Source organism: Electrona antarctica (genome assembly GCF_951216825.1).
Source record: "Electrona antarctica genome assembly, chromosome: 14".
In the NCBI taxonomy this organism is placed as follows: Eukaryota; Metazoa; Chordata; class Actinopteri; order Myctophiformes; family Myctophidae; genus Electrona; species Electrona antarctica.
This window is the reverse complement of record NC_136795.1, coordinates 8,937,831-8,963,055: the sequence shown is the minus strand read 5'-3', so window position 1 is coordinate 8,963,055 and position 25,225 is coordinate 8,937,831. Positions and strand designations below refer to the sequence as shown.

At 44.8% G+C, this 25,225-nt stretch overlaps 1 protein-coding gene across 2 annotated transcripts in view; it reads left to right on the top strand.

Moving 5' to 3' along the window:
* Positions 1 to 25,225, top strand: part of arhgdig (Rho GDP dissociation inhibitor (GDI) gamma) — a 70,736-nt gene that overhangs the window by 2,711 nt on the left and 42,800 nt on the right. Inside the window, exon 1 of one of the 2 annotated variants that reach the window (XM_079519337.1) lies at positions 17,276 to 17,371. The exons of the other annotated variant lie outside the window; for it this stretch is intronic. Coding sequence (XP_079375463.1) covers positions 17,299 to 17,371 — 73 coding nt within the window. The 5' untranslated portion in view covers positions 17,276 to 17,298. Of the gene's footprint in view, positions 1 to 17,275; positions 17,372 to 25,225 lie in introns of those variants that run through there. 2 annotated transcript variants of the gene reach the window in all.

Genomic DNA, 25,225 nt, shown 5'->3' with positions numbered 1-25,225 from the left:
GTTTGCAGAATTACAGTACATTTCAAGCACAAACTCAATACAAAGGCTGTTAACTGTGAGTGGACGACCCAATTAAGCATTACACTTGTTTACAACAGGGTCCACCATGTTCAATTCATCAAAACATTTAGAGTCGTACAAATAGACACTTCTATATAGACAAAGAACAGAACAGGAATTCATCATAATGGAGGTAAAAAGGGAAAAGAAACATATACAGTGAGGGAAAAGGGGGGGGGGGGGGGATTCAGATTTTACAGGGCCAGTTTCGAATTGCAGTCATCCGTAGGTGCCCTTTGAGAGCGGTTTTGAAGGAGTCAAGGGATTTGCATGTCTTAATGACTGTTGGTAGGGTGTTCCACATTTTGGTGGCATAGGAGCGAAAATAATTTAGTCCCTTGTTTGTGCCGAATCTGGGTTGTACATGGTTCGTTGCAGTTTCTTTCCCAGCAAAACCACACTTCATACATTTCATGCACAGTTACATACACTGTAGTACAGTACACATTCACACCTGGGAGCGTCCCAAGTGCATACATAATATTCAACTGTCGACTGCAGAGCGAGCAGTACGGAACTAACTGAGCTGAAGTGCAGTACACCTGTTGTCCTCTTGGGACGGGGGGACGGGGGGTTGCGGCATTATTCATTCTGGCTCCCCACATAAATTAGATTCTCCCAGCTAGCTGAGCTTGGGAACTTCATGGCCAAAAGCTAACCTGTAGTATACTTACAGTAGAACTGCTATTCCCATTCACTCTATACATTGTCTGTACTGCAGTGGTTCCCAAACGTTTTCATGTCAAGGACCCCCACATTGACACTAATTACCCCGCGGACCCCCATTTGAAAAGATATGCCAAGGACCCCCATAAGAGAAGATCTTTACGGCTCTAGCAGTGATTCTCAACCCGTTTAATTTCAAGGACCCCCAGTTTGACATGCATTAGGCCGCTAGACCCCCATTTAATGGCATTTACATCTCTGGCACCTCAATTTATAAAATCAATGTTCATTTAACTCTCAGAGTTACAGACCCATAAGGGTCCATTTGGTTCCAAACTATCATTTAGCTGGGGACAAATGGTAAATGGTGCAAAGGCGCTTTACATAGATTGTGCATTACATTCACCCATTCACACACACATTCATACACCGATGGCGGCAGAAACCATGCAAGGCACCAACCAGCACATCGGGAGCAATTAGGGGTTCAGTGCCTTGCTCAAGGACACTTCGACACTAAGGGGCGATTCATACTCCTATTTTAGAGCCGACTAAAAGTCGGTTCGGCTCTGTAGAGCTTACAATGTGACGTCATTTGAGGTTCGGGGGGGGGGGCGGGTACCGTCCTAAAGTCGGCTCTTCGGTGCTACTGAAAATTTCTGACGAGCCGAAATCATTTCGGCACTACAGCGCCGAAACAGCGGTAAAATAGGAGTATGAATCGGCCCTAACTCTGGGGGAGCCCGGGTTCGAACTGGCAACCATGCGGTTACCATCCAGCCACTCTACCCCTGAGCCACCGCCGCCCCGGACCCCCTGGAACTCCCTCAAGGACCCCTGGGGGTCCCCGGACCCCACCTTGGGAACCACTGCTGTACTGTACTACTCCCATTGTCTGCACGACCAACTTTGTGGGGTTCGAGTCCCCCTGGGGGTGTGGCTTTGAGTGTTAAACCACTTCAGCCGCTTATACAGTATTTGTCATGTGACGCTTGCCGGCTTCGTGTAATGTGACGTGTTCTGAGCTTGTAGATCGCCTATTTTCCACTATAATTATTATGATTTATTTGTCATTTGTTTGGCAATTTTCGCCTATAATGAAATGCTGGCAGTTGAGTTGATATTTAAAATGCCTTTTATGCGATTTTTAAAGCATTTTGAATTGCCTTCACTTCACTACTGTTAACAGTTACCATTATTAATATTAAGGTTCTACAGTCACAGTTCCGTATTGCTATCAGTACTAAATTGACTGCATACTATCACTACTATCCTGACTATTATGACCAATAGCCTACTGTTATCGTTACTACTACAGTATTATACTAGTATTACTACTGCTGTATTAAATTTACTACTTGGATTACTGCCACTGCCACTGTTACGACCACCTCCGTACTCCTGCCCTCAAACGGGATGCGAGGAACGCACACGTTGTTGCCTGGATCAACCTGTAGCAGAGAGGTCTGCTACAGGTCTTCTCAAGAGGGGCGCGACAACGCAAGTGTAAAAAAAAAAAAGAAAGCTAAACAGAATCCAGGTCTGGTGAGTCGTGGACGTGTGCACGAAACGAGCACGCGCACAACAAATTCACAGGACCGCGCTCGCGTAAATACGCTTGCGTTGTCAGACTGCTCCGCGCAAAAACGCAGATCTCATTGGAAATGAACTATAGGCGTGTTAAATCGCTTCACGTTTTGAAAGGCCCTTAACACTGTTAAAATGTGGCCCTTCTTGCTTGCCTACCAATTTGTCTGCTCTTGGGGAGAAGTGGGTAACTAAGTACATTTACTTAAGTACTGTACTGTACAATTTTGAATTATTTGTAGGCTACTTTACTGGAGTATTTCCAATTTCTAATACTTTTACTTCTACTCCACTACATCTCAGAAGGAAATATTGTACTTTTACTCCACTACAATGATTTGACAACTTTAGTTACTAGTTAATTTGTAGATATTGATTATTATGCCAAAACATACAGTAATCACTTCAGCCCTATATACATTTTGGCCATTTGGAAATAGCAGATCTAAAGCTTGTAGATCGGCTATTTTGGAAAGATTTCGCTACATTTGAAAACTTGAAGATGAGACATTCTGCATAATGAGTACTTTAGTTTTGGTACTTTAAGTACATTTTGATGCCAATACTTTTGTACAATGACATTTTTAATTCCTGACTCTTTTTATTTTTACTTGAGTACTTTCCCCGCTACTGTACTGATCGGATGGAACCTTGAAGGGCCTTAGCTTTATATTCACACATTCTCTACGACACTGTCCTTGGCTCTGTGTTGAAACATACGTTTTATAGAGCCCCTCCTCTGCCCCGGCGGGACTCGTAGCTGTCGCTGATTTATATCCCCATAAAGCTGTATGAACATAATGGGTTTATAGCACTGCTTGCTTTAGGACAAATAGCAGAAAGACCCACAGCTGACTTGGATAGGTGTGCTCACCACCAGGGGCTGCGTGCCAGTAATTGTATACCAATTTGTGGAGCTGGTTTCAGTTTTCTGAGGCGCCAAAGCTATAGAAATCCTCTGATAAACTTGAGCGTGATGGATTCATACAAATGATACGATGGAGGCCAACTATCTTTTATGAGTGGGTCTGTGAGAGAAAACCCAGTTGAATAGCCTATAGGCTAGGCAGGTTCCATTTAGTCAATGACTTCATGAAAATGAATGAAATAATTACTTCTGTAAATTCTGTTGCTCAGTGGAATGTGTCTGTCCTCAATATGACACACACACACGCACACACGCACGTGCGCGCATGCACGCACGTACACTAAGAGCACAGCATGTACTAATATATGCTTTTATTTTCGGGACTTCGGGAACTGATTGGATTTGGAACATAATGGTTAAATGGTATATCTATTCATAGGCAGTGTGCTGTATGATATATGAGTTGCATTCTGCTTTATGTATTACTTTATGTATTGCATTGCATACTTTATGCATACTTATTGCATACTTTATGTATTGCATTTGTGAAGCGGTAGATATTATTTAAACTGGTAGAGTATACGCTGCATGACATGTGCACCACTGTCTGTCCCTGGCTTTGATTATAGTGGTCGGTTGTGTTTTCACAGCCTTCTGACTGCTTTTATACAGTATCATCATCCGCTTTCTGAGAAAGCAAAGACCTTTTGTTCCTAAAATGTTTCTGGGTAATTGGGCCTAGTAGAAATCCCACCAGGCAGTTCTGTCGAGGATCTGTTTTGAGAGGAGATGAGAGAAATGAGGATAGCAGTACAGAAGAAAAGAGAGAGAGGAAGAAGCTATGGCTATGACAGAAGAGAATAGGAGAGAGAGGAAGAAGCTATGGCCATGACAGAAGAGAATAGGAGAGAGAGGAAGAAGCTATGGCCATGGCAGAAGAGAATAGGAGAGAGAGGAAGAAGCTATGGCCATGACAGAAGAGAATAGGAGAGAGAGGAAGAAGCTATGGCCATGGCAGAAGAGAATAGGAGAGAGAGGAAGAAGCTATGGCCATGGCAGAAGAGAATAGGAGAGAGAGGAAGAAGCTATGGCCATGGCAGAAGAGAATAGGAGAGAGAGGAAGAAGCTATGGCCATGGCAGAAGAGAATAGGAGAGAGAGGAAGAAGCTATGGCCATGGCAGAAGAGAATAGGAGGAGAAAAAGGGGGCGAGAGGAGAGAGTGAAGGTTTTTCTCTATTCCAGTGGTTTTCAACCCTTTTCACATCTGGGCCCATTTTGTATTCAGCATTAGAGCCACGGACCACCGATGGGATGTATTCAGCATTAGAGCCACGGACCACCGATGGGATGTATTCAGCATTAGAGCCACGGACCACCGATGGGATTTTGCCTTGCAGACCCAAAACTATAACTAAAGAACATTTTGTTATTGTTGTTGGATAAGATTTTGTCCACAATTCCGTGCCATATTGATGTCGGTACCATATGACAGGCAAACTTTGATCAAAATAGCAATTCTTCTGCATTCTCTGATTGTGTAGTCTTTTTGTAAATTAAGTAATGCCAGATGTTTAACAATAATTTAACGCGTAAAATGAAACTAAATGGACCCGTCATTTTACACTCAATAGTTAAAGATCTATAAGGGTCCATTCGGTTACCAACTCTCCATCATTTAGCCGGCGACCAACTGGAACCCCCTCAAGGACCACTGGTGGTCCCCAAACCACAATTTAGGCATTTAGCAGACACTCTTAATCCAGAGCGATTTGCAGTAAGCAAGAACAAAACATGGTGATACATCAAATACATAAAAATAGTCATCAAGAATCATATAAGCTAAGAACCTAACAGTAGAATATAATGACACTATGCGTATAGTACACTATATAGTGCTATGTCTACAAAAATGCTATCTAAATTACATATAGTAGAGCCTTTGCCTGTAAGGTCACCAAGCCTGCTACGGGCAGCCTGCTACGGGCAACTACTGGTTGAGAGTCCTGGTTTCTAGCTGGTTGAGAACCACTGCTCTATTCAGTTAGTCCTGGTTTCTAGCTGGTTGAGAACCACTGCTCTATTCAGTTAGTCCTGGTTTCTATAGGTGGTTGAGAACCACTGCTCTATTCAGTTAGTCCTGGTTTCTATAGCTGGTTGAGAACCACTGCTCTATTCAGTTAGTCCTGGTTTCTATAGCTGGTTGAGAACCACTGCTCTATTCAGTTAGTCCTGGTTTCTAGCTGGTTGAGAACCACTGCTCTATTCAGTTAGTCCTGGTTTCTATAGCTGGTTGAGAACCACTGCTCTATTCAGTTAGTCCTGGTTTCTAGCTGGTTGAGAACCACTGCTCTATTCAGTTAGTCCTGGTTTCTATAGCTGGTTGAGAACCACTGCTCTATTCAGTTAGTCCTGGTTTCTATAGCTGGTTGAGAACCACTGCTCTATTCAGTTAGTCCTGGTTTCTATAGCTGGTTGAGAACCACTTCTCTATTCAGTTAGTCCTGGTTTCTATAGCTGGTTGAGAACCACTGCTCTATTCAGTTAGTCCTGGTTTCTATAGCTGGTTGAGAACCACTGCTCTATTCAGTTAGTCCTGGTTTCTAGCTGGTTGAGAACCACTGCTCTATTCAGTTAGTCCTGGTTTCTAGCTGGTTGAGAACCACTGCTCTATTCAGTTAGTCCTGGTTTCTATAGGTGGTTGAGAACCACTGCTCTATTCAGTTAGTCCTGGTTTCTATAGCTGGTTGAGAACCACTGCTCTATTCAGTTAGTCCTGGTTTCTATAGCTGGTTGAGAACCACTGCTCTATTCAGTTAGTCCTGGTTTCTATAGCTGGTTGAGAACCACTGCTCTATTCAGTTAGTCCTGGTTTCTAGCTGGTTGAGAACCACTGCTCTATTCAGTTAGTCCTGGTTTCTAGCTGGTTGAGAACCACTGCTCTATTCAGTTAGTCCTGGTTTCTATAGCTGGTTGAGAACCACTTCTCTATTCAGTTAGTCCTGGTTTCTAGAGCTGGTTGAGAACCACTGCTCTATTCAGTTAGTCCTGGTTTCTAGCTGGTTGAGAACCACTGCTCTATTCAGTTAGTCCTGGTTTCTATAGCTGGTTGAGAACCACTGCTCTATTCAGTTAGTCCTGGTTTCTAGCTGGTTGAGAACCACTGCTCTATTCAGTTAGTCCTGGTTTCTAGCTGGTTGAGAACCACTGCTCTATTCAGTTAGTCCTGGTTTCTAGCTGGTCGAGAACCACTGCTCTATTCAGTTAGTCCTGGTTTCTAGCTGGTCGAGAACCACTGCTCTATTCAGTTAGTCCTGGTTTCTAGCTGGTTGAGAACCACTGCTCTATTCAGTTAGTCCTGGTTTCTAGCTGGTTGAGAACCACTGCTCTATTCAGTTAGTCCTGGTTTCTAGCTGGTTGAGAACCACTGCTCTATTCAGTTAGTCCTGGTTTCTAGCTGGTTGAGAACCACTGCTCTATTCAGTTAGTCCTGGTTTCTATAGCTGGTTGAGAACCACTGCTCTATTCAGTTAGTCCTGGTTTCTATAGCTGGTTGAGAACCACTGCTCTATTCAGTTAGTCCTGGTTTCTATAGCTGGTTGAGAACCACTGCTCTATTCAGTTAGTCCTGGTTTCTATAGCTGGTTGAGAACCACTGCTCTATTCAGTTAGTCCTGGTTTCTATAGCTGGTTGAGAACCACTGCTCTATTCAGTTAGTCCTGGTTTCTATAGCTGGTTGAGAACCACTGCTCTATTCAGTTAGTCCTGGTTTCTATAGCTGGTTGAGAACCACTGCTCTATTCAGTTAGTCCTGGTTTCAACCACTGGTTGAGAACCACTGCTCTATTCAGTTAGTCCTGGTTTCTAGCTGGTTGAGAACCACTGCTCTATTCAGTTAGTCCTGGTTTCTATAGCTGGTTGAGAACCACTGCTCTATTCAGTTAGTCCTGGTTTCTAGTTGGTTGAGAACCACTGCTCTATTCAGTTAGTCCTGGTTTCTATAGCTGGTTGAGAACCACTGCTCTATTCAGTTAGTCCTGGTTTCTAGCTGGTTGAGAACCACTGCTCTATTCAGTTAGTCCTGGTTTCTAGCTGGTTGAGAACCACTTCTCTATTCAGTTAGTCCTGGTTTCTAGCTGGTTGAGAACCACTGCTCTATTCAGTTAGTCCTGGTTTCTATAGCTGGTTGAGAACCACTGCTCTATTCAGTTAGTCCTGGTTTCTATAGCTGGTTGAGAACCACTGCTCTATTCAGTTAGTCCTGGTTTCTATAGCTGGTTGAGAACCACTGCTCTATTCAGTTAGTCCTGGTTTCTATAGCTGGTTGAGAACCACTGCTCTATTCAGTTAGTCCTGGTTTCTATAGCTGGTTGAGAACCACTGCTCTATTCAGTTAGTCCTGGTTTCTATAGCTGGTTGAGAACCACTGCTCTATTCAGTTAGTCCTGGTTTCTATAGCTGGTTGAGAACCACTGCTCTATTCAGTTAGTCCTGGTTTCAACCACTGGTTGAGAACCACTGCTCTATTCAGTTAGTCCTGGTTTCTAGCTGGTTGAGAACCACTGCTCTATTCAGTTAGTCCTGGTTTCTATAGCTGGTTGAGAACCACTGCTCTATTCAGTTAGTCCTGGTTTCTAGTTGGTTGAGAACCACTGCTCTATTCAGTTAGTCCTGGTTTCTATAGCTGGTTGAGAACCACTGCTCTATTCAGTTAGTCCTGGTTTCTAGCTGGTTGAGAACCACTGCTCTATTCAGTTAGTCCTGGTTTCAACCACTGGTTGAGAACCACTGCTCTATTCAGTTAGTCCTGGTTTCTATAGCTGGTTGAGAACCACTGCTCTATTCAGTTAGTCCTGGTTTCTAGCTGGTTGAGAACCACTGCTCTATTCAGTTAGTCCTGGTTTCTATAGCTGGTTGAGAACCACTGCTCTATTCAGTTAGTCCTGGTTTCTATAGCTGGTTGAGAACCACTGCTCTATTCAGTTAGTCCTGGTTTCTATAGCTGGTTGAGAACCACAATTTACAATTTACAATTTAGGCATTTAGCAGACGCTCTTAATCCAGAGCGACTTACAATAGGCAAGAACAAAAAGCATGGGAATACATCACATATGTAACAAAATGCATTTATCGCGAAACATGCGTAAGCTAAGACCGTGACTAGAACATATCTATATAATGACACTATACATATAAACTATAACTAGAACATATCTATATAATGACACTATACATATAAACTACACATATGTGCTATACTATGCTGTACATATATACTATGAAGTGCTATGACTACATACAATGCACTTATTGAGCTGTCTACATGACATGCTATAAGTCTGTTTCAAATGCTATATAATTCTAACCACTGCTCTATTCAGTTAGTCCTGGTTTCTATAGCTGGTTGAGAACCACTGCTCTATTCAGTTAGTCCTGGTTTCTAGCTGGTTGAGAACCACTGCTCTAGTCAGTTAGTCCTGGTTTCTAGCTGGTTGAGAACCACTGCTCTATTCAGTTAGTCCTGGTTTCTAGCTGGTTGAGAACCACTGCTCTATTCAGTTAGTCCTGGTTTCTAGCTGGTTGAGAACCACTGCTCTATTCAGTTAGTCCTGGTTTCTATAGCTGGTTGAGAACCACTGCTCTATTCAGTTAGTCCTGGTTTCTAGCTGGTTGAGAACCACTGCTCTATTCAGTTAGTCCTGGTTTCTATAGCTGGTTGAGAACCACTGCTCTATTCAGTTAGTCCTGGTTTCTATAGCTGGTTGAGAACCACTGCTCTATTCAGTTAGTCCTGGTTTCTATAGCTGGTTGAGAACCACTGCTCTATTCAGTTAGTCCTGGTTTCTATAGCTGGTTGAGAACCACTGCTCTATTCAGTTAGTCCTGGTTTCTATAGCTGGTTGAGAACCACTGCTCTATTCAGTTAGTCCTGGTTTCTAGCTGGTTGAGAACCACTGCTCTATTCAGTTAGTCCTGGTTTCTAGCTGGTTGAGAACCACTGCTCTATTCAGTTAGTCCTGGTTTCTAGCTGGTTGAGAACCACTGCTCTATTCAGTTAGTCCTGGTTTCTAGCTGGTTGAGAACCACTGCTCTATTCAGTTAGTCCTGGTTTCTAGCTGGTTGAGAACCACTGCTCTATTCAGTTAGTCCTGGTTTCTATAGCTGGTTGAGAACCACTGCTCTATTCAGTTAGTCCTGGTTTCTAGCTGGTTGAGAACCACTGCTCTATTCAGTTAGTCCTGGTTTCTATAGCTGGTTGAGAACCACTGCTCTATTCAGTTAGTCCTGGTTTCTATAGCTGGTTGAGAACCACTGCTCTATTCAGTTAGTCCTGGTTTCTATAGCTGGTTGAGAACCACTGCTCTATTCAGTTAGTCCTGGTTTCTAGCTGGTTGAGAACCACTGCTCTATTCAGTTAGTCCTGGTTTCTAGCTGGTTGAGAACCACTGCTCTATTCAGTTAGTCCTGGTTTCTAGCTGGTTGAGAACCACTGCTCTATTCAGTTAGTCCTGGTTTCTAGCTGGTTGAGAACCACTGCTCTATTCAGTTAGTCCTGGTTTCTAGCTGGTTGAGAACCACTGCTCTATTCAGTTAGTCCTGGTTTCTATAGCTGGTTGAGAACCACTGCTCTATTCAGTTAGTCCTGGTTTCTATAGCTGGTTGAGAACCACTGCTCTATTCAGTTAGTCCTGGTTTCTATAGCTGGTTGAGAACCACTGCTCTATTCAGTTAGTCCTGGTTTCTAGCTGGTTGAGAACCACTGCTCTATTCAGTTAGTCCTGGTTTCTAGCTGGTTGAGAACCACTGCTCTATTCAGTTAGTCCTGGTTTCTAGCTGGTTGAGAACCACTGCTCTATTCAGTTAGTCCTGGTTTCTAGCTGGTTGAGAACCACTGCTCTATTCAGTTAGTCCTGGTTTCTAGCTGGTTGAGAACCACTGCTCTATTCAGTTAGTCCTGGTTTCTATAGCTGGTTGAGAACCACTGCTCTATTCAGTTAGTCCTGGTTTCTATAGCTGGTTGAGAACCACTGCTCTATTCAGTTAGTCCTGGTTTCTATAGCTGGTTGAGAACCACTGCTCTATTCTGTTAGTCCTGGTTTCTATAGCTGGTTGAGAACCACTGCTCTATTCAGTTAGTCCTGGTTTCTAGCTGGTTGAGAACCACTGCTCTATTCTGTTAGTCCTGGTTTCTATAGCTGGTTGAGAACCACTGCTCTATTCAGTTAGTCCTGGTTTCTAGCTGGTTGAGAACCACTGCTCTATTCAGTTAGTCCTGGTTTCTAGCTGGTTGAGAACCACTGCTCTATTCAGTTAGTCCTGGTTTCTATAGCTGGTTGAGAACCACTGCTCTATTCAGTTAGTCCTGGTTTCTATAGCTGGTTGAGAACCACTGCTCTATTCAGTTAGTCCTGGTTTCTAGCTGGTTGAGAACCACTGCTCTATTCAGTTAGTCCTGGTTTCTATAGCTGGTTGAGAACCACTGCTCTATTCAGTTAGTCCTGGTTTCTATAGCTGGTTGAGAACCACTGCTCTATTCAGTTAGTCCTGGTTTCTATAGCTGGTTGAGAACCACTGCTCTATTCAGTTAGTCCTGGTTTCTATAGCTGGTTGAGAACCACTGCTCTATTCAGTTAGTCCTGGTTTCTAATGAGAACCACTGCTCTATTCAGTTAGTCCTGGTTTCGTTCTGACTCTTTGTGCGCCCGCTTCCTCCTCGTCACAGTCTGTGTGCTCTCTGAAACAGGAAGTACATGCCCAGCGCTTGTAGACCCCGGCATCCTGTTTGTCAACGGTTTCACACACCATGAGGCAGCGTGCGAGTTGGCATCCACAGATGGCATGATACAAGGCCGGAGTGTTGAATAATAATAATCTGGTCCCGACCCACTGTATATTTACACATGCATGAAATGTTGTCCTCTGCGTTGAATCCATCCTAACTATTGGGAGCAGTGGGTGGGCGTTATTAATACAGCGCTTGGGCAGCAGTTGGGGGTTAAGTGTCTTTCTCAGGGACACTTCAACACATAGACAGCGACCAGGGGCACGACCCGGGGACCTTCTGTTTCCCAGATGGCCTCTCTACCCACTCAGCTATGGCCGCCTTGTTAAAGTGGCTATGACAAGGGCCGAAAAAACCTCATCATACTGTACATCACGTGCATGGTCTCAGTGAAAACGGTCTGAAAACAGAGCGAGCTGGCGTATGAACTTGCTACTCCCACACTCCACTAGGAAATGAGGAACTATGTACTATCAACATGAAATGAGGAACTATGTACTATCAACATGAAAATGTTTTGTATTTGTACATTTCCCCTCAGATCTAACCAACCGATTACCCCCTTTTTGGGATGTCACACAGCCACTTTAAACGATACTTGACCTGTACTGCCGAACATTTCCAAATCATGCTGCGGTTTGTTTGGTCCCTAAAGTATAAGCCAAACATTTATTAATTTCAGTATGATGTTAAAATCAAGTTGCAGGAGGGGCACGGTGGCACAGTCGGTAGTGCTGTCGCCTCACAGCTAGAAGGTCCTGGGCTCGATTCCCGCTGTGGGCTCTGGGGGCGTGTTCCCTCCTCCATATGGGCACTTCCCATCAGTGCCCATACCCGAGGTGGGGTTGGCGAAAGGGCCTTTCTGTGTGGTACCCTCACAAAAACATGCAGTAATCCTGGTCTCTAAAACTACCTCCCCCTGGCCAGCCGGGGCGCCTGATGGAGGGGAAAGGAACTGGTCGGAATAACGTGTTCCTTCCACACGCTACGTCCGGCCAGGGAAATTCCCCCCTGTCAGGTGAAAAGAAGCAGCTTGGACTCCTCATGCATAGAAGGAGGCATGAGGACAGTCCGCTGCCCCCCCAGGTTGGCAGAGGAAGTGTAGCGCCCAGGATTACATTAGATAATAATGGCACTGGGTGAAAAAACTGGGTTGCAAAATCGTGGGATAAAAAAATAATTAAAAAAAATCAAGTTGCAGGGACTTAATGCAGGGAGTAATTTGAGTCTCTTGAGAAAGGCTATTGCTGTATACACTGAAAGAGCACCATGAAATGTGCAGCGTAAGTTCAGTCAGGAAACGTTGCAGTAGCTGGCGGCCAAACATTGGTCTATCTCATCACATACACACTTCGCTAATAGAGCGCTCCATTTAAAAGAGGAAGCAAGCACTTGGCGACAGCAGCAAGGACACAATCCCCTTTAGTGGGCGGTCGGGTTGAGACGACGGACAGAGAGAGGCACAGACAGACAGACAGACAGACAGACAGACAGACAGACAGACAGACAGACAGACAATATAATAACAGTAGACAACAGTAATCCATGGAAATCCTCGATCCGTACGATCCATGGAAGCCTGTTGGACGAGAAAGCACAAAAACTCTAAAGTTAAGTAGCTTGCCATGCATTGATCATGGGACATGAATGTGTACAGAGAGAGAGGGAGAGAGGAGTTCAGTGAGTCAGGGGAAGTCTCCCATCATCCGTCTGTGCCTATAGCTGTATAAGTAAGGGCTATAGCACTCTATTCTGCATTCTGGTATAGCACAGTGAGTTTCTAGTGTGCGTTTAAACAATGCTACAATGAGCTAAGGTATTATGGTGGCTGACCATTAAGAGGATTTCAAATTCTTCTATTCAGGATTTCACAGGGAGCCAGCTAGTGCACAGAAGCCAACAAGGGAGAAAGATATTTCCTCCTACAGTAGTTCTTGTCGGTACACGTGCAGCAACATTCTGGACCAGCTGGAGAATCTTTAGAGACTTGTCGGGGCAGCCTGATATAATAAGGAATTGCAATAATCCAGCCTGGAGGTAATAAATGCGATAGTTGTTCTGCATCTTGTTGTTTTTTGTGCTTGGATGTGCTTGGCTTGAACGAGCGTAAAACAACGTTTTAATAATTCATTAATAATTATCGCCGATGGTCTGAATAGCCAATGACTTGTCTAGGAACCGCAGTATTGTTTTGACACTTTCAGCGTTAAATTGACGCTCCGGGTTTTGATGTGTAGTAACTTGTCTTGTTTGTCTCGGTGACTTTTAACAATCATTCTTTTAACTTGTCTTCTCCCATCCGTGTAGTGTACTATATCCATCGCTCTGCTTCACAAGTTACAAATGGTTTGAACAAGCTAAGTGAAATCAATACTGGGTCAGAGACTCCCCTTGAATTCAGCTGCTCAATCTATATGCGCAGTGAAAATACTCAGATGTATTTGTCCGTAGTGCACAAATGTAACCAACTGGATTTGGTTGCATTTTGTACACTCTCTGAGTAGGACCGCTGCTCCTTCGCCTGGAAAGGAGTCAGCTGAGGTGGTTCGGGCATCTGGTTAGGATGCCTCTCGGGCGCCTCCCTAGGGAGGTCCTCGACGCACGTCCCACTGGGAGGAGACCCCGGGGCAGACCAAGGCGCAGTTGGAGGAAATACATCGACTCACTGGCCTTGGAACGTCTCGGAATCCCCCAGGAGGAAGTCACTAATGTTGCTCTGGAGAGGGAAGTCTGGAGCACTCTGGTGGAGCTGTTGCCCCTGCGACCCGACTACGGATAAGCGGTTGAAGATGGATGGATGGATGGATGGACACTCTCTGAGTTAATTAACACTGAGAATTTGACTGTGTGTGTGTGTGTGATTGGAAAAAGTAAGCAGGCGTTCGCTGAGGCCTCATATGCTCTGTTCCGTCTGTGTTTCATGGCCGCCTCAATGCTTTTCCAATGGAAGTCACATGGTTTGACCAATCACTTGTGTTTGATTGCCCCCCTCCCCCCATCAAACACAAGTGTTTGGTCAAACCACAAGACTTCCATTGGAAAAGCATTGAGGCGGCCATAACACACAGACGGAACAGCATGTTCGTTTGATATGTGTGAATGAGGCCTCGGGCCTCATTCACACGTATCAAACAATCAAACAAATGTTTGGCCACAAGACTTCCAATGGTTTGCCTGGTCTGGTTTGCCTGGTGGTGCATGGTGATGGGTGGTGATTAGGGTTGGGATTCGTCCATGGACCTGAACCTGAACTGAAGCCGCACCCACAGCTGTTGTTGTATGATAAAGGGGGAGGCGTTAGGGGCGGGGATGATATTGTGATGTCACTATATCTCAGTTTTTTTTTTCATTTGCATGTTTGACTGTCAAGGTTTCAGCCTCCAGTTTTTTTTGTGTCTCTAACTATAGTTCTTTGGAGGAAAAAGCACTCCAGAGGACAGAGGTATATTATTTTAATAAGTAGTAATGCATGTGGAGAAAAGTGTGTATAAATGTACATGGATGGACACAGTCACTTGCTCACTCGACCTTTGCACACACACACACACACACACACACACACACACACACACACACACACACACACACACACACACACACACACACACACTAGGGCATTCACTTCTAGTCATTTTTACTAGTTGACTAGTTGCCTAGTTTACTAGTCGACTAGTCGACTAGTTGTTTAACTACCTATTTTATTTTTTTGGGAAATAAATATTTGTACATTGAAAAACTGTGTACATGTTGACTATAACTATAATCTACCTGATTTTGAGGCCTACAAAATCGGGAAAAAAATAAACTATTTTTTTCCTTTTTCTTATCAACTAGTCAGCTAGTACCAACAAGGTCGACTAGTGGATTTACACTTGCTTAATGCCCTAACACACACACACACACACACACACACACACACACACACACACACACACACACACACACACACACACAGTGAAGCCGGGGCCCGGGGGATATTACTATAAGATAGGTTACTTCCTTCATCACTCCTAGACAGCCTTCATCCATCACAAAGGGCTGCTTCAGTAATAAGAATGACCTCAATACAAACCTTGTTTCGTTTCCCCCCCCTCCCTCCCCCTCAAATAACGTTACCATATGAATTATCTTAGTATATTATGATTCATCACAGCCATGTTATAGACTTTACGCCTGTTAAGAGTTAAGGACTGAATGTGAAACTGATCGAGTAAATTAAATGCATTAGCCTGATAATATTAGGAATGTGTGTGTGTGTGTGTGTGTGTGTGTGTGTGTGTGTGTGTGTGTGTGTGTGTGTGTGTGTGTGTGTGTGTGTGTGTGTGTGTGTGTGTGTGTGTGTGTGTGTGTGTGTGTGTGTGTGTGTGTGTGTGTGTGTGTGTGTGTGTGTGTGTGTGTGTGTGTGTGTGTGTGTGTGTGTGTGTGTGTGTGTTTTGATACAGTCTACAATCTTCTTCCCATCTGCAAAACAGGCGGGGAAAGCAGGGAAAAAAGAGGAGAGAGCAGAAGTGAAGAGGAATAAAGAGTTATAAGAGGGGAGAGAAAATGTTAGTAGAGGAAAAGGAAAGGAGAGGAGACAGAAGAGAAGACAGACAAAGACAGGGTGGATATGGAGAGAACAGGAGATCACAAGATGAGAAGAGGGGAGGGGAGAGAAGATGCTGGGAGAGGAGAGGAGATGAGAGGGGACGGGAGGGAGAACAGGAAGAAATAAAAAGAGCATGTGTGGGTTTGATAAAGCTACACACAGGAAAGAAGGGATAAAATGAGAGAGAGAGAGAGTCCTGATTGAAGGATATCGCTGACAGGGTGTGGTCACTGAAAGGGAGAGAAATTGAAGAGCACAGTGGCAGTGGAGGGATGGATGGATGGAGGGATGGAGGGATGGATGGAAGGATGGAGGGATAGAAAGCACATCTATGATGAATGTATACAGACAGAGTGAGATGACATGGCAGTGATGCACAGCTTGTATACTGTACTGTATATAAGGAGAGAAAGATACAGAGTCAACGGAATAATGGACTTATACAATATAAGACAAAAACAAATGTGCAGGGGGATATTAGAACAATGACAAATGAAGATGGAATAATTAAAATGCCATGGTTTGATTTGAAGTGAAGGAGAGAGACAGAGAGAGACAGACAAGTGAGAGCCTGAATGAGAGAATGTGGGAGGGTAAGGGTGGTGGTGGGGGGGGGGGGGGCGGGGGTGAGGAAAGGATGAGCTCATTGCAGTCTCTGGGCTGATGACTGAGAGCGATGGAGGAAGGGGGGTGGGTGGCTGGGCTGGGTGGAGGTACAGGGGAGGGGCTCGCTCCCCTCGTCTGTGAATCGATAGCCTGTGTCTGGCGTCCTAGAATACCATCTAAGGCAGCGTGCGCTGCCTGCCTCTGCATGCCCCTGATGCTGCCTGCTGTTAGCGCCCCTGTGTGAACGCCCCTGTGTGATGCTGCCTGCTGTTAGCGCCCCTGTGTGAACGCCCCTGTGTGAACGCGCCTCCACATCAGCGTTAGCTTGTATCTTAGCCACGGTAGAGTGGAGGTTCACAGATGACCTCATTGTTGTAGCGCGTACACAGCGTTTCACTTTCATCTCTCCCCACGCCGCCACACAAAGCTAATGCTACACGGCTAAAAAAGAAGAAGGGAAAAGCCGGTATAGTCTGGTGGTGTCTGCATTTCTTCCCGCCCTGCCCTCCCCCCTCCTTTCTTTCTCTCTCTCTCTCTCTGTCTCTTTCTCTGTTTCTCTTTTTCACTCTACAACTCTGTGTTTCGCATTCTCCTTCCTTCTCTATTTCTCTCCCGGTGTCTTTTCCTCTTTGCCTCCTCTCTCTCCCCCCCCCCCCCTCCAACACACGCACGCACGCACGCACGCACGCACGCACGCACGCACGCACGCACGCACGCACGCACGCACGCACGCACGCACGCACGCACGCACGCACACACGCACACACGCACACACGCACACACACAAGCACACACTCATACACTTGCGCTCCAACCCTGTATCATCCACACCCAAGGATACCCTGCCTCTGCCTCAGTCTCTCCCACTCCATCCCTCTCTCTATCTCTCTCTGTCCCCCTCCCTCTCTCCCTCTAACTCCTCTCCCAGTCCAACCTTGCTACCTTCGGGGCATTTTCATCTCAGCAGGAGAGGAGATGTTTTGTCTGACTTGCTTTCTGCTCTAAAAGAGACTCTTTTTGGATACGGTGTAACACTTGAGCCCGCTGCTGCTACTTCTAGCTCGCTGCAACCTGTGGAGGTCTATCCCGGTCTCTCTCTGGTTCTCTCTAGCCAGCCATCGCAGCCCCGGAGCGAGGCACCATGCTGGGCTTGGATGTGTGTGAGTTTGGGGGTCAGGTTCTGGAGCTGCTGTGGCTGACCATGTGTTACAGAGGTGAGGGCGATCTCTCCGGTGTGTGTGTGTGTGTGTGTGTGTGTGTGTGTGTGTGTGTGTGTGTGTGTGTGTGTGTGTGTGTGTGTGTGTGTGTGTGTGTGTGTGTGTGTGTGTGTGTGTGTGTGTGTGTGTGTGTGTGTGTGTGTGTGTGTGTGTGCGCGTGCATGTGCGCGCGTGCGCGTGCATGCGCGTGCATGTTGTGTGTGTGAGGGAGTGCATCCATCAGTACGCTGGTATTTGCATGTGCGTGCATTAAGTCTGTGTATGTTCCACAGTGAAGTTAAATCAAAGAAAATATTTATTTGCCGTCTGTTGTGACTGTGTTTCAGATTTAAAATCTATGGTAATATAAAGGAAATATAGGGTGTGTGTGTGTGTGTGTGTGTGTGTGTGTGTGTGTGTGTGTGTGTGTGTGTGTGTGTGTGTGTGTGTGTGTGTGTGTGTGTGTGTGTGTGTGTGTGTGTGTGTGTGTGTGTGTGTGTGTGTGTGTGTGTGTGTGTGTGTGTGTGTGTGTGTGTGCGCGTGTGCGGAGTGAGCCATATATTCTTGGGCGTGTGAACATTTTTATGTGTGACCTGAAATGCTGCCAAGCCAAAGCTAGACGATCGATAGCTATTGATCACGTATCCATCCCATGTTGTATGTCTTGATTGTTTGTGTGTAAATGTATGCGTTTGTTGTCATACCAGGTTTTGAATGACATTTACACACACACACACACACACACACACACACACACACACACACACACACTTACGGGTGTGTGTGTTCTGTATGCAGGTCATGTCAAATGATGTCACCAGATTGTGTCATCAACACTTTTTTTGCGTTCGCTTTTAATTGGTGTGTGTGTGTGTGTGTGTGTGTGTGTGTGTGTGTGTGTGTGTGTGTGTGTGTGTGTGTGTGTGTGTGTGTGTGTGTGTGTGTGTGTGTGTGTGTGTGTGTGTGTGTGTGTGTGTGTGTGTGTGTGTGTGTGTGTGTGTGTGTGTGTGTGTGTGTGCGCGCGTGCACACTGCAGTAGTACTTGACTGCTACAGATGGTGGAACAGCCTTGGGGTTTCCCCTCTGACAGGTGTGTGTGTCCGAGAGACACAGAGAGAGACGGAGCTGACATACAAACACACAGGGAATTAATCTCACACACACACGCACGCACGCACGCACACACACACACACACACACACAAAGCGAGAGACAGAGAGAGAGAGAGAGAGACAGACTATAGGGAGAAAGTGCACGGGAGAGATAGAGAGATAGAGAGAGAGATCAGGTTGATGGACAGCTTGAGGTAATCAGGGTGATCTGACAGCAGACGCGCAGTCTGACAGGAGAGATGAGTCTGGACAGGAAACACGATAGAGCAGGGGGAGAACGAGCACAGGAGGAGGAGAGGCAGCGAGAGAAGAGAACAGGAAGGAGAGGAGGAGGAGGAGGAGAAGAGGGAGGTGAAGAACACGTGAGAGAACAGGAAGGATAGGAGGAAGAGGAGGAGAAGAGGGAGGTGAAGAACACGTGAGAGCAGAGGAAGGATAGGAGGAGGAGGAGGAGAAGAGGGAGGTGAAGAACACGTGAGAGAAGAGAACAGGAAGGATAGGAGGAAGAGGGAGGTGAAGAACACGTGAGCGCAGAGGAGGGAGATCAGAAGAGAAGATAATAGAGGAGAGGAGAACCAAATCAGTGGTGGATTAAATACTGCAATATAGAAGTACAGTAAAAGTACCAATACTGCCATATAGAAGTACAGTAAAAGTACCAATACTGCCATATAGAAGTACAGTAAAAGTACCAATACTGCCATATAGAAGTACAGTAAAAGTACCAATACTGCCATATAGAAGTACAGTAAAAGTACCAATACTGCCATATAGAAGTACAGTAAAAGTACCAATACTGCCATATAGAAGTACAGTAAAAGTACCAATACTGCCATATAGAAGTACAGTAAAAGTACCAATACTGCCATATAGAAGTACAGTAAAAGTACCAATACTGCCATATAGAAGTACAGTAAAAGTACCAATACTGCCATATAGAAGTACAGTAAAAGTACCAATACTGCCATATAGAAGTACAGTAAAAGTACCAATACTGCCATATAGAAGTACAGTAAAAGTACCAATACTGCCATATAGAAGTACAGTAAAAGTACCAATACTGCCATATAGAAGTACAGTAAAAGTACCAATACTGCCATATAGAAGTACAGTAAAAGTACCAATACTGCCATATAGAAGTACAGTAAAAGTACCAATACTGCAATATAGAAGTACAGTAAAAGTACCAATACTGCCATATAGAAGTACAGTAAAAGTACCAATACTGCCATATAGAAGTACAGTAAAAGTACCAATACTGCCATATAGAAGTACAGTAAAAGTACCAATACTGCCATATAGAAGTACAGTAAAAGTACCAATACTGCCATATAGAAGTACAGTAAAAGTACCAATACTGCCATATAGAAGTACAGTAAAAGTACCAATACTGCCATATAGAAGTACAGTAAAAGTACCAATACTGCCATATAGAAGTACAGTAAAAGTACCAATACTGCCATATAGAAGTACAGTAAAAGTACCAATACTGCCATATAGAAGTACAGTAAAAGTACCAATACTGCCATATAGAAGTACAGTAAAAGTACCAATACTGCCATATAGAAGTACAGTAAAAGTACCAATACTGCCATATAGAAGTACAGTAAAAGTACCAATACTGCCATATAGAAGTACAGTAAAAGTACCAATACTGCCATATAGAAGTACAGTAAAAGTACCAATACTGCCATATAGAAGTACAGTAAAAGTACCAATACTGCCATATAGAAGTACAGTAAAAGTACCAATACTGCCATATAGAAGTACAGTAAAAGTACCAATACTGCCATATAGAAGTACAGTAAAAGTACCAATACTGCCATATAGAAGTACAGTAAAAGTACCAATACTGCCATATAGAAGTACAGTAAAAGTACCAATACTGCCATATAGAAGTACAGTAAAAGTACCAATACTGCCATATAGAAGTACAGTAAAAGTACCAATACTGCCATATAGAAGTACAGTAAAAGTACCAATACTGCCATATAGAAGTACAGTAAAAGTACCAATACTGCCATATAGAAGTACAAGTATAAGTAAAAAAGTGTTACAAATAAACGTCTGGAATTGAAAATGTACTTGAGTAAATGTACAAAAATAAAGTTCGAAAAGTAAAAGTACTCATTATGCAGAATGTCCTATTTCAAGTTTTCAAATGTATTTAAAAAAAAATCAAATAGCCGAAATGTATATAGTGCTGAAGTGGTTAATGTAGCCTATGCGTTGTAATGATAATCAAAATCTACAAAGTAACTAGTAATTAATGTTTTAAAATAAATGTAGTGGCGTAAAAAGTACAATATTTGCCTCTGAGATGTAGTAGAAGTAAAAGTACTGGAAATTGGAAATACTCAAGTAAAATAAAAATACCTCAAATTTGTACTTTGAGTATACAGTACTTAAGTAAGTGTACTAAATTACTTTACAGTTTATACCATTGGGAAAAGTGACGGAAGAAACTATAGGAGATGGAGAAGACAAAAGAAAAGGAGATAGGGGAACAGAAGAGGCTTAGGAGAGAGGAGAGGAGGAGCAACTAGGAGATAGGAGAGGAGATACGAGACTAGGAGGTAGAAAAGGAAAGAAGACACTGTATAGGAGATTGGAGAGATGAGAAGAGGAGAGTCTAGCACATCAGTTCTCAAACATCTTTGGCCCAGGTACCCCTTGGAGGGGAGATGTACCCCCTCATCCTCGCAAAACACCGATAAGCATGTTCTTACCACATGTGTAAGTACTCATACATGTGTACAGTTGGAGGCCATCGATATTGTCCTTTTGTTTTTGCTGAGGTTTGCGTGATCTGCGCAAAAGGACAGTTAACCCATTTTGGGCGGGAACCCCTTTTGGTGTTTTAAACTGTTATAATTTAGCTATTGAAAAATAGCAGATCTACAAGCTCATAGCGCGCCACCGAGTGGCGCGCTATGAGCTTGTAGGTCTGCTATTTTTGAAAAATCGTGAAAATATTTATTTCAGAAAACTGGAAGATTTAGAAGGATTATTTAAAATGTTGAGGTCAGGCCTAAATGGGTCAAATGATAAGGGACAATATCGGTGGCACCCAACTGTATGTATATATAACATAAACGGAATACAGGCTACTTCAGTACATAATCAATTTGAATAAAAAATACTATTGGCCCATGAATTAAATTCTGTGCAAAACCTGACATCACACTTTTCAATTAGATGAACATAATTGTAATGATACAGCATTAAAAAATCCTCCTGTCCTGTCTGCCGCATGTCCGTCTGTGATAAATTAGGTGTTATGGCTGAGTGGACACATGTAGTAACAAGTCAATCAATTATTAGACAACCTACTGCCTTCACCATGCAGGCAGACATGTACGACGTGTGTGTGTGTGTGTGTGTGTGTGTGCGTGTGCGTGTGCGTGTGCGTGTGCGTGTGCGTGTGCGTGTGCGTGTGCGTGCGTGTGCGTGTGTGCGTGCGCGCGCGTCTCAGTGGACAACCCTCCCCCCATCCTCTCTCATCTCTTCTTCTGTCCTCCTCTACTAGTCTCCTCTCTCTTCTGTCCTCCTCTACTAGTCTCCTCTCTCCTCTACTAGTCTCCTCTCTCTTCCGGTCCTCCTCTACTAGTCTCCTCTCTCTTCCGGTCCTCCTCTACTAGTAGTCTCCTCTCTCTTCCAGTCCTCCTCTACTAGTCTCCTCTCTCTTCCGGTCCTCCTCTACTAGTCTCCTCTCTCTTCCGGTCCTCCTCTACTAGTCTCCTCTCTCTTCCGGTCCTCCTCTACTAGTCTCCTCTCTCTTCCGGTCCTCCTCTACTAGTCTCCTCTCTCTTCCGGTCCTCCTCTACTAGTCTCCTCTCTCTTCCGGTCCTCCTCTACTAGTCTCCTCTCTCTTCTGTCCTCCTCTACTAGTCTCCTCTCTCTTCCGGTCCTCCTCTACTAGTCTCCTCTCTCTTCCGGTCCTCCTCTACTAGTCTCCTCTCTCTTCCGGTCCTCCTCTACTAGTCTCCTCTCTCTTCCGGTCCTCCTCTACTAGTCTCCTCTCTCTTCCGGTTCTCCTCTCTCTTCCGGTCCTCCTCTACTAGTCTCCTCTCTCTTCCGGTCCTCCTCTACTAGTCTCCTCTCTCTTCCGGTCCTCCTCTACTAGTCTCCTCTCTCTTCCGGTCCTCCTCTACTAGTCTCCTCTCTCTTCCGGTCCTCCTCTACTAGTCTCCTCTCTCTTCCGGTCCTCCTCTACTAGTCTCCTCTCTCTTCCGGTCCTCCTCTACTAGTCTCCTCTCTCTTCCGGTCCTCCTCTACTAGTCTCCTCTCTCTTCCGGTCCTCCTCTACTAGTCTCCTCTCTCTTCCGGTCCTCCTCTACTAGTCTCCTCTCTCTTCCGGTCCAGTGTATCCTTCCATCAGCACTTCTGCTGTATGTCTGCTGTTCCTCTAACCCACTTAGTTTGTGTGCGCATGTGACCGTGTGTGCGTGTGTGCGTTCGTGGGCACAGTATGCATGTGAGTGCGCGTGTGTCGACGTCTGCTGTGTGTAATGTGTGTCTGTTAAACATTCACCAGTGAAGAAGTCCATTAAGTAGGTAGGCCTACTAAATGAAATAATGGTCAATATAAAAACATATCCCAGTACAGTGTCTTCTGGGACATCTAAAACAGAGGTTCCCAACCACTGGTACGTGTACCTGTGCTGGTACGCGGGACATGTCCCACTGGTACGCGGGACATGTCCCACTGGTACGCGAGTTGGGAACCCCATGCAGTTTTCCCGACCGTGAATCTATAACCGTGCGTCAGCAGGATCAATAATATGGTCAATGACAACGATATAACATTATGTTGTGATATAATAATATCGCAGCGGGTATAGGCTACTTGAGGCCAGTCAACTGTCTTCCGTGTTTTGGTACGAAGCGCGACCACAACGCACCCCCACCCATCAGCCATTCCAGTCCGTTAAAAAAAGTTATTCAAAAAGGTACTACAGTACACATTATAGTTCACCAGGGCTCTATTTGGTTGCCTATTTTCACCCTCCACAACAGATCTCTTTGCAGATAATAGCCAGTTCACAAGCTGTGTGTGTGTGTGTGTGTGTGTGTGTGTGTGTGTGTGTGTGTGTGTGTGTGTGTGTGTGTGTGTGTGTGTGTGTGTGTGTGTGTGTGTGTGTGTGTGTGTGTGTGTGTGTGTGTGTGTGTGTGTGTGTGTGTGTGTGTGTGTGTGTTGGGCATCCCAGAGGTCTTGTTATAGCGTCAGGGCAGGGTACTGACAGCAGGTCTCAATGGACTATAAAAAACTGGAAACTAGCCCTTACAGCATGTACCAGGCTGTACACACACACATGTACCAGGCTGTACACACACACATGTACCAGGCTGTACACACACACATGTACCAGGCTGTACACACACACATGCAGCACGTCGCACATCACACAGGACAAGAACAAAGTATTTCTTCTGACAGTGAGTTATCTAGGTTATAGGAAACGAGAATGAGCTAAAGAAAAGACAGAAGGAAGTCAGTATGGATGTGTGAGCTGTTGTATGGACACTACAGTATATGAGAGGGAATTTAACACATTCATTAAATGGTATATCAAGTTTAGTGTGTGTATGCGTGTGTGCGTGCGTGCGCGCACACACACGTGTGTGCAGACTGCACGCATGGACGCATACGGAGGTTTGTGGAGTTGAGGCGATGGATGGGTGGGTGGATGTCAAATGTGTGACTGGGGGATTTTGCATGTGTGTGTGTGTGTAGTTTAGAGATATGAGCTGTAAATTGACACTAGACCCACCAGTGTAATTATCCATCGACATAATTTCTGCCTCATAAATTTGGAACGTGTGTGTGTGTGTGTGTGTGTGTGTGTGTGTGTGTGTGTGTGTGTGGTGTGGTGTGTGTGTGTGTGTGTGTGTGTGTGTGTGTGTGTGTGTGTGTGTGTGTGTGTGTGTGTGTGTGTGTGTGTGTGTGTGTGTGTGTGTGTGCGATAACTCTCAAAGGAATAGTGTGACAATACTGTACAAATCCCATTTCATCCTAGACTCCCTCTCCTTGGCTTTCTCTAAATGTGTTGATTTAGCTGTAATTGGAACATTGGAGGAACATTGATCCTGGGTGTGTGCACATATAGAGACTCATGCAAAATACTTGTCGTGCTGTAAAGGCATACAGTCAGAAATACAGTGGTGGGAAAAAAAGGACCAATACTACAATAGGAATCATTCCTGATGAAGACCCGAAGGGGTCGAAACGTTGAATCCTACTAATGAAATACTACTGGGAAAATTGGGACTTGAAGGGGAGAAAATGTTTCTCTTTTGTCTTGAAGGGGCATGTTTTGCACAATAACATAGTCTTTTCATTATGTCTGCCCACGATCTCTGTGATTCATACAGTACATTTGTTTACCTCAGTCACTGATACTAAAATCTGATATTTTATTTTAATTTTTTCTATGAACCTGTGACTTGACATTTTGAAAAGAAAATACTACTGGGAGCTTAAGAACGGTGTGCGGACATCCTACCTTCTTTCTGCAAATATAGTGGCCCTCTCCATCGTCAAAGTTGCCCACCCCTGGGCTAAGGGCTATAGTGGCCCTCTCCATCGTCAAAGCTGCCCACCCCTGGGCTAAGGGCTATAGTGGCCCTCTCCATCGTCAAAGCTGCCCACCCCTGGGCTAAGGGCTATAGTGGCCCTCTCCATCGTCAAAGCTGCCCACCCCTGGGCTAAGGGCTATAGTGGCCCTCTCCATCGTCAAAGCTGCCCACCCCTGGGCTA